The sequence below is a fragment of the Crotalus tigris genome, unplaced genomic scaffold, assembly GCF_016545835.1.
Source record: "Crotalus tigris isolate CLP2741 ecotype Arizona unplaced genomic scaffold, ASM1654583v1 scf7180000024469.1203045, whole genome shotgun sequence".
In the NCBI taxonomy this organism is placed as follows: Eukaryota; Metazoa; Chordata; class Lepidosauria; order Squamata; family Viperidae; genus Crotalus; species Crotalus tigris.
Window position 1 is genome coordinate 634,409 of NW_024100640.1, and position 10,109 is coordinate 644,517.

The 10,109-nt window shown below is 45.5% G+C and overlaps 1 protein-coding gene across 2 annotated transcripts in view; it reads right to left on the reverse strand.

The window, feature by feature from the left end:
* The window catches only part of PDE3A (phosphodiesterase 3A), a 281,509-nt gene extending 276,201 nt beyond the window's left edge, over positions 1–5,308 (reverse strand). The window contains exon 1 of one of the 2 annotated variants that reach the window (XM_039332943.1): positions 1,342–5,308. In XM_039332943.1, coding sequence (XP_039188877.1) covers positions 1,342–2,361 — 1,020 coding nt within the window. In that variant the 5' untranslated portion in view covers positions 2,362–5,308. The remainder of the gene's footprint in view (positions 1–1,341) is intronic. The other variant, XM_039332944.1, reaches the window with a different exon arrangement.
* Between the last annotated feature and the right edge of the window lie 4,801 nt (positions 5,309–10,109).

Here is a 10,109-nt window from a genome sequence, read left to right on the forward strand (position 1 = left end):
TTTAAATAAAATTGTAATCCTGACCATACTTACATAGAAGACCACTGAATCCACAAAAATACAAAAGATTAAACTATAAGTTTCAACTCAACATTTTTCTAAGACCAACATCTTGGCTCCTTAAAATCTGTGAACAAAACTAAACAAGCATGTTTTAAAAGCTGAAAAATAGCTTTAAAATGGAGTAGAGAATACTGCATTTCTATATTGGCTATTTGGAGCACTAGGAAGAAATCCAATTTCTGGTTTCTTCAAGTTATTAAAAAAGTTTCTCAAACATCCCAAACTCAAATAGAGACACCACAGGTCCAGTCTGAAACTTCAGCTACATAAGCTGTTACATCAACGGAAATCTAACTATAAAATGGTTAGGTGTGCAAAAAAAAGCAAACATCAAGTAACTGAGCTGTTGAAGGCCTTGTCATGAAAAAGATGCAACACGTTTGTACCTCTAAATAAAACAGAACTTAACTTCTGCTTGCTTTGGATTTGTAATATATCCCTTTGCGGTAGAATTAGCACCAGCTGTTCAAAAACAAGTCCTTTTCCCTTAAAAACATAGATACTTTTTTTTTGCTGATAAATTCTTCTCTCAAATAATCCTCAGAGAGGGATGATCTTTAAAGTTAAGCAAGAGAAGTATCACAAGCTCACAAGCAACTTACACAGAAGGATGAAGAAATAGAAATGCTTCAACACTGGGGTCTTCAAACGCTGGGTCAGCACCTCCACCTGCAAGAGGGGTCCTGATCCACTTCGAAAGTGGTCACATTTGTTTTTTTTAAAAAAGCACTACCCCAGGCATGCCAGGCCTTTTGCGATTTAATCAGCCCAATGAAGTTTTCTCCATAGGGGGGCTGCACATATTGGGAAGGGGGGGATCTGCTACCAAGTCTAAAATCTCTTATATCCTTACCGGACACCAACTCCCTAAAAAGCAAGTTATCCCGTGTACTTCGAGGTATTAAAAACCTATTTGCTTAAGGGTGTGGGTGAATTCCCCTACCTTTTTTTCCCGAATTTTTACTTAAATCCATCTTTAGGATTCTTGCAAATCGGGTGTCCCACCAGCCTGTTTCGAATTGCATTATCGGGGGGAAAAGCAACGACGGGAGTTTGGGGGGGGGAGGGAAACAAGGGAGGAAAGAGATGTGAGTTAGCGGGTTTTTTGTTTTCACTCGCGGATCCTCCGGGTCGTTTCCCCTTTCCAAGGGAGAAAAAGCGGCGGCGGCGAACTTCCTTGGCTCCGCGCGGTTTCTGCAAACTTCCCCAGGCGGGCGCAAGACTTCACCCTTGCCCGGCGCGCCTTCTCTGCAGCGCCCCGGCGCTTCGCCCGCTTACCTGCTCGCGCGGGATGCAGGGCAGAGAGGTCCTCCGGTGGTTCTTACCGCCGCAACCGGCCATCTCGGCGGAGATCACGGAACTGGACCGCCGCCTCCTCTTCAAGCCCGGCGCGTCTTCCTTGCCCCGCCGGGCGGCAGCGACAGCAGCGGCGGCGGCGGCGGACTCCGCTCCTTCCGCTCCTGGTCGGCTCTCCTCCTCCTCCCGCTTTCCGGAGGGGCGGCCCGACGAGGCGTGCCGCGCGCAGCTGGCCAGAAGGATGCCCAGCAAGCCCAGGAGATAAGCCAGGTAAGGGCTTCCCGGCGCCCGGACGCCCTCCAAGAAGACGAGCGAGCTCAGCCGTAGCACGCTACTCAAGGCCAGCATGAGGACGCCGTGGCGGAGCCCGGGCAGCAGCAGCAGGCGCCATACCCAGCCGGCCAGGCTGATCAGCCCCAAACCGGCGGCGGTGGCAGCCAATAAGCGGTCCTCCCCCAGCGTCGAGCCGACGAGCGCTTCCCCGCCGCAGCAGCAGCCGGCCAGGAGCAGGAGGGCGGTGCGCAGGCGGACCCCGGCGCGCAGCAGCTCCAGCCCCAGCCAGAAGTAGGCGGCCAGGAGGAGGCAGGAGGAGCAGCAGCACAGCGCGGGGCCGGGGAGCGGGGACCAGTTCTGCCCACCTGGGGGGGCCCCCTCGCCCGCTTCTTCTCGTCCTCGGATGCCCGGCCCCAGGCGGGTCCCCAAGGCCAGGAGCAGCGCCACCGACCCGGCGCCCACAACCCAGGGAAGTTTGCTCCTCTCGCAAGTCCGGGGAGACGCGCTCTCGACGCCTCCTTCCCGCCGGTGGCGGCTGCTGCTGCTGTTGCTGCCGGTGCTTTGCTTCACTTCCTTCGGCCCGGCTAAGCAGCCGTTGCAACCGGCTCCGAAGGCTCCCTCTACCGCCGCTGCTCTGGCGGCGACGGTTGCCGAGGCGGGCTCGTCCTCCCGCAGACTCCAACCGGCCTGAGTGGGGATCGCGCCGGCCGAGTCTCCGCTCGCGGCCATCGCGAGGGATCCTTTTTTCCCCCCTCCCTCACTCCCTCCCTCCCTCTCGGGGAGAGGGGGAAGGGGGGTAAGATTTAAAGCAAGATCGACCCCCTTCCTTAGTCTCCTTCCAATAATAAAGCGGCGGGCTTTGCACGGGAGGGAATTGCTGAGAAAAAAGTCCAGCTGTTTGCAACGCTGCTCGCAAGAGTTGGGGTTTTCGAAGTTGGAGCGAGCGAGGGATGTTTTAGCAGGCGCGGGAATCGGAGTTGCTGCGGCTCTGATCAAAGGGTTTAGAAATCCGGGAGACGTATTTCCAGGTTCTCCCCCAAAAAGAGGGTAGGAAAGAGACCCAACGCCTTAAGTCTCGTAAAAGCAGGACCTGCAAACCGCTGCCTACTCCAAAGAAAGGGCTGGGGAAACTGAGGCCGCGGAAAGGCGTCCAGGCTGCCGGGCGACGTGCGGACCGGCCGCGTGCTCTGGCCTCTGCCCCCGATCCTCTGCCCTGGCTCTGCGCGCTTCTCTCATGCCGCCTTTCTGCTGCGGCTATCCTTCCCGGCGAGGCCTCGGCGCCCAGCCGACGGGCGCCGGCGCCTCCCCCCCTCCCGGGCTGGGGAGCGGGGAGACGGCAACACCTCGTGGTCGAGTCTCACTGGGAGAAAAAGGGGAAGCAAGCGGACACTCCGAACAAGTTGCAAAGTTTTCGATCCTGCAAAAACGCGGCGGCGAAACACTCGGGAAAAAGTGGATCCGAAAGGGGCGGGGCGGGTGGGGGTCCCAGGAAAGTGGATCCTTGCAGGGGGAGAGGGGAAAGGCAAGTGTGGAGGGGTCACCAGCCCGGGATCTACTGCGGCGGCGGCGGCGGCGAGCTTCTACCCTCCGTTCTTCTCGGCGCGCCAGTGAGGAGGAACTGAGCCGGACGGCCGAGCGAAAGAAGCCGGAGAGCCAATGACTTTCCAGCTGGCTAACACCTCCGCCGCAGGCGCCGGGCCAGCCGCCGCGTCCTGCCTGGGAGGCTCCGCTGGGGGCTGCTTGCGCGCGCGTGCACGCGGCCAGGTGTGCTTCGGCTCCCTTAAGGGGAAGGGAGCCTCTTCGTTTGACCTCCTCCTGCAAGAGTCTCCAGGCTTGTCTGCAGTAGGCAGGCTAACGAACCGGTGTGAAACAGTACACAGTTCAATGAGGTGGAGTTGCGGACGAAGGAAAGCAGTTTTGCTATCTCGTTGACTCCGCCGGACAGCCGTTTGCAGCGGCCGCGGAGTCTTTGGGGCAGAATGAACCTCTTTAAGGCTGCCGTGTGCTACCTGAGGGGCCGATTCCCAGGGAACTCCAAAGGCTTTCTTCAGAGTAGAAGAAAAGGATGGGATCGTGTGGTCAGCTCGTTGACTGCGGTGGGATTTTGCACGATTCAGCTTCCAGTCGGTCACTCCTGTTAAGTGGCTGGGTTTTTTTGTGAAGTGTACCAAAAAGCACCCTTGTCTCATTCAGCCTAATGATGTGTTGGGTGAGCCTAGCCAGGAAATCATTTTGACTCTTAAGAGAGGCTGTAAAAAAAAAAAAAAAAAAAGCTCTGAAGCCAGCTGTCTAAACAAGTTGAATCTTAGTTTGTTAAATAATTTAGAATTGCCGAAGTTCCCAAAGTGCGCTAAACTATGGATCCTCGTTTCCAAGGCATAGTGGCTCTGTCACATAACATTTTTAAACCAAAATCAAGCCATATGACACCATCCAGTGGGTTTTGTGGGAGTTGGGGTGCAGTTTATCCTTCGATTTTAAATCTTGTGGAAGAGTTCTAGCACTGATTTTGTGTGGCTTAAACATAGCTGCCCAAAAATGCAGTTACTTAAGAAGTACCTAATACAAATTTAGCAGCACAATAAACCATAAACCATAGATGACTATCTAGTTTTGCAAAACAAAAATACCAAATTAGTTTTGGTACAATTACACTTAACATCTGCCCCTAATGCAGGAACCCAACCCACTTTGCACACTAAGCCAAGTATATTGCCAGTGACTTAAAACAATGTGCTATCTGAAAGTTAAGCTGCGATTAATCCAAACTAGAAACATCAATTTCTAATATATGAGGTGTTTTTCCCACTTCCATTCAATTATGTCCAATTCTTGGACAAGTCCCTGCATTTTTCTTGGCAGGGTTTTTCAGAAGTCATTTGCCATTGCCTCCTTCCTAGGACTGAGAGAAAATGACTGGCCCAAAGCAAAACCTATCCCTATCAGATCAGAAATATGCATCATTAATATCTTTTTTTTGCTTTTTTGGTGGTAAAATTTCCAATGAAGTAAAGGACATGAGACATTCTTCATGTCTTAAGTGTCTGGGACAAGTATGTATGGCTGAACATTTCCAGCAAGTCACCAAACACACATCCCTTTGTCATCTGAGCATGAAAACTTCACAATCAAAGTCTACATCAGTGCTGTGCAGTTATATATTTAACACACAGCAAGAGAGAGAAAGTGTTTGCCAGCATGGGCACACTAAAAGCTAATGCTTTTCCACCCCACAAAATAGGCCAGTGGTTTGAGGAATGTCGAATTCTTAATATTTATTTGTGTCTGACTTGATTTTTGTGTTGTGTTCACTGTCTGACCTTTTGGGTTTAAAAGGACTAGAGAGAGGCACATAACTATTACGAAAGTAGGAGTTTCAAGTAGAGCTTACTTAATTGGTAGATACAGTGATGATGAAACAAGGTGGCTTGCCAGAAGTACTGAATACACTTAACACGTTCTCAACTTCCACATGTGAACAAAACACTGCCTTATTAATCTGGTAGGATCCACTTGGTGCAGAGATGGTCCTTAATTCCTCTTCTAGATACAAGCACAATTTTACCAAATGAGGCTTGCACCAGTTTAGTATCATGCATGCACTATTGGCCAATTCAGTGGGGAATAATTATACAATCTGAACTTTGGGAATTCTTCCACCCCCCCCCCCAAAAAATGTGATTATTTCCTCTCCCTACCCCCAGCTGAGCATCAATACAAGATAGTGGAATAAATTTGACAAAGCACTTCTGTGGGCATAGGTGTTCATCTTTTTTTAGTTGCCAGCATAAATTAATAATGTATGAAATAAAATGGCTTTATACTTTTCCTTATAGAAACAAACAGGCATGAATTAAGTGGAAAATTAGGCTAGACTTGGGGGGGCGGGGGACAGGAATTGCTCAAAGAATTTAAATCTGCTGATATAGGTGGTAGACAATTCTGCTGGATGTAGTACTCAATGGCAGCAAGCCATAAATCAATTTTGAGCATAATTCATCTCTTTTAGGTAATCCAGTAATCAAGCGTGGCCAAATGTATGCATTAATATTCAATAAAATCCAAGCATTATACATAGGATAGGTCCATACTGATCAATAAGCCACAATTTGTCAACAATCATAGCAGAATTGCTACCTCATACAAATGCAAAATCTCAATAGTGATATGATGTTTTTCTTATATGCACATGACAGTTTTCTTCCTAGAGCTGAAAGAGAGTGACCACAGGTAGTCCTTGACTTACGACCACAATTTGGGGCCAGAATGTTCATTCCTGAGCAAGATAATTGTTAAGTGAGCTGCATCCATCTGCATGAACTGAAACATGCCGTGGTTGCTAAGCGAATCACTGCAGTTAAATGAATCACATAGTCGTTAATATGCAAATCCGTCTTTCTCAATTGACTTTTTTCAATGCCATTGTAATTTTGGTTGCTAAAAGAATGCTTCCGAGTCAAGGGCTATCTGCAACCCAAGGTCACCCATTTGTCTTTATGTCTAAAATGGGACTAGAACCCGTGATCTTCTGGTTTCTAGCCTGCGGGTTTAACACTACACCAAACTGGCTCTCAAATTTTCTTAGAAGCACCAAAAATGATGGCTTCATTTGTACTGGCTTTAAGAACCAGCCAGAAATAAACAAATAAATAAATATTGGATCATTATACTGATTCACATTACTTTGACATTTTGGTAGCCTATCAGAATTGAAGACTCTTTGCCCATCCTGAGATTTTGTTAAGGTATTTAAATTTAGTAGCTAGAGCAGCGGGGTTGGTGCAGTGAGCCAGAACACAGTTATATTTAATTGTTTGAAGAGTGTTGTCTCCTGCATGAGGCAATCTGTGCTGTGATTGGTTGTTGTGGGTGTAGAGGGGGGGTTCCCCTTTTTTCCCGCCTTTTTTTTTCTGTGTGCCCTGTATGCTCTGATTTACCTCATGATGCTCCTGTTATGAAACGTATGCAAGAAAACAAATATATATAGTTGTTTTCTTGCATACGTTTCATTATCCAAACTAGGTAACATCATCAGTGCTAGTCCTGATAACTGTTACCTAGTTTGAGTAATGAGACTTCTGCAAGAAAACAACCAAGCTCAGAGAGCACCAAGAATTCCTCAGATTTGATAGAATTGTTGTTACTTCAGTTGTCTCATTAGTTTAACTTTGTGGGGTTTTTTTTTTTTATAATAGGGCAGTGAAAGAAGCCTTGTTAATCCACATCTCACTTGTCTTCTAGACTTTTCCAACGTTAGGCAATTATTATTTTAGCTGCTAAAATTAAACTCACAGTGATGGATAATATTTCCTTATAATGCTGCAAATGAAGATTAAAAAATTCAAGTCCTTTAATACCAGCCATCTCAGAGCTGAGTCTCAAACTGTTCCGTTTTCCCATGGCTTGTGCATGAACGCTGGGCAGTGATTGCAGATTCCCATGTGATGGTGTATAGTGCGGAATGCATTGCCAGTTCCTTCTTATCATGTGTTGTGATGATTGCACTTGAAATAAATGTTATCAGGCAGACACTATTGTTTTTAAATATTTGCATATGTGCATTAGGTTTTATAACTTGTTTGCTCTGCATGGCTATTTTTAAGTGCTATCAGCCACTTGCCAGAACACCTTAGAAATGGATGCCTGTTTTCTCTGTATGTGATTACTATAGGAATATGATTACTACTGAAAACTTTAGGGATTGTGCCAGTGTTTCTCTGACTTGTGCAAGGCATTTACTGATGTCCCAAAGAACTGAACCGTTCTGTTCTGTTCATTATTCCTGATAATGCAGAGCTACAATCCAAGACATGCAGGATTATTTTAAAGTCACACAACTTTACCATATTTTCCACTTCATTTTTTTAGTATTTATTTATATCCTACCCTTGTTATTCATATAAATAAAATAACTCAAGGTGGCAAACATAACAAATGCTTCTTTCTCCTGTTTTTCCTCAGAACAACCCTGTGAGGTGGGTTAGGCTGAGAGAGAGTGACTGGCCCAAAGTCACCCAGCCGACTTTTATGCCTGAAGTGGGACTGGAACACATAATCTCCTGGTTTCTAGCCTGGTGCCTTAACCACTACCAGGGGCAGGCAACCTTGGCTTATTTATGACTTGTGGACTTCAACTCCCAGAATTCCTGAGCCAGCCATGCTGAGGGGAAAGGGAGAAGTTTCCATGCTTAGTCATGCTGGCTCAAGAATTCTGGGAGTTGAAGTCCACGAGTCATAAAAGAGCCAAGGTTGCCTACCTCTGCACTAGACTAAACTGGCTATCATTTTCTGTTATTCCATAGTTATGTACCCATAAAGTATCACATCTAGCTCAACTTGGCCTGCTTTCCAGGTTTGAGTTTTCCTTAACCAAACTGCCTTCATTTTTCTCACAGATTGCTTCCTGTTTATTTATGCTCTATTGCCGGCACTTTTCCCTTCAATTGTTTAATTATTTGTTGATGTTCCTTGATATCATGAGGGCTGAATTGGATGATTAGAATACAGCAAGACACAAATCTATTTATATAAGGTATTTCATCCCAATTACACGTTTCAGCCCTCCAATGAATTGTCCTTTGAAAGATGAATTACAGTTTTATTTCACATTTGATTTCCAGGTTTCACGTTTTGTATTTTCAGAACTTAAGAAAGTTGATCTGGTATCCTTACTTTTTCAATGCCATCCGTCTGTATGGACATTTAGTTGTTACTCTTCATTTCAAACTACTTATTTTCTTAAAAATATAAATGAGACTGTGAAAAAAAAATGATCCTGCCCAAATACATTACTCATTTCCTCTTCAAAATGTGCCAGAAAAATGGAACAATAAGTCCAAACTCGGAATGCTGGATGACCCAGTAAAAGAACTCAAAATAAATCCATCAAATGTTTTGCAACTTATTAAAAACTTATCAAAAACTGGTAAAGGATGGTGCAACAAGGAGGGACTCTCCCATCCTAACATGGCAAATTGAGAAATTTGATAATGGAGAAAGATTCCTTCCTTGCCCACTGAGGGGCAAGCAAGTACTCAAAATCCCTGATCTAAGAGCTGTGGCTACTTGGCCTTAATATCCTGATTTAATAGCCTTCAGAAGTCTTTTTTTTTTTTCAAAGCAAGATACAATCTGCAGCCTCCTACAATCAAGCCTTCAAAAGCCTGATTTTTAATATTACACAAAGAAAGGATTAAATACATATCTGGCAGTTAGTTCTAGTAATGGTATGTAATTTTAATTAAATGTAAATATAATGGGATCAGATTAATTTTACCTTGCCTCTATCCACTACTTTTTGGAGTGTGACCCTGGGCCTCATCTCTGAGGATTTATATATATACCCTGTTTTCAACAAGGTAAGGAGAACATGACTTTTGTAATTCTTTCCAAGTCACTTTATCAGCAGTAACCATAAGAACTTTCTATAGTTTCTTCTAATAAAGTAACCTATTCTGTTGGGCTGCATGTATCTATGAACATATATTTTTGATTTTTGCTGGAGATGCATCTCTGTGTATATAGGTGCTGCACTGGGAAACTGAGTAGGTTGCCTATGCTCTGCTGTGGCTGTGCTCTGCATGTGACTAGGAGAGATGCTTAGCGTGGAGGCGTCAGAATGACCCCAAGCCATTGTAGATTTTTCTCTCAACAGCCCTTGATCAAATCTAGCCCATTTTCAAACTTTTATCTCTCTTTCATGCAGTTGGTTAGTCCTTGACTTACAACAGTTCATTTAGTGATTGTTCAAAGTTACAACGGCACTGAAAAAAGCGACTTATGACCGCTTTTCACACTTACGACCTTTGCAGCATTCCCTTGGTCACATGATCAAAATTCAGTAACCTGGCAACTGACTGAGAGTTGGGTCATGTGACCATCTTTTGTGACCCTCTGACGAGCAAAGTCAATGGGGAAGCCAGATTCATATAAGAACCATGTTACTAACTTAACAACTGCAGAGATTTACTTAACTGGGACAAGAGGGGTCGTAAAATGGGGCAAAACGTACTTAACTACTGTCTCACTTAGCAACATAAATTTTGGGCTCAGTTGTAGTTATAAGTTGAGGATTACCTGTACTTTGGTTCCACCCTGTTCCATTCTCAGGGAGTTATCCTGCTGAGGGAGAGAACTGTTGTATAATTTATTTCCTACTATTCTTTGAGTTAGAACAGGGGTCTCCATACTTGACTGCTGTAAGATTTGTGGACTTATGGCTTACTGAGGAATTCTGGGAATTGAAATCCACAAGTCTTAAAGCGGCCAAGTTTGAAGACCCCTGAGTTAGAAATTTCTTTCTGGTTCTGGAATTATAGGTGAGTAGGTGGTTGGTTTCTTTTACCTGCAGCACTCAGTATAGATGCGTTCATTGAACAGTTGAGCTTCTGGGCTTTTTCAGATGACAAGGCTCAATAAGGTCCACCAACCATTGCCATTTCAATTGCACTTTAAAACGTAGTCAGTCATGGTCTAAG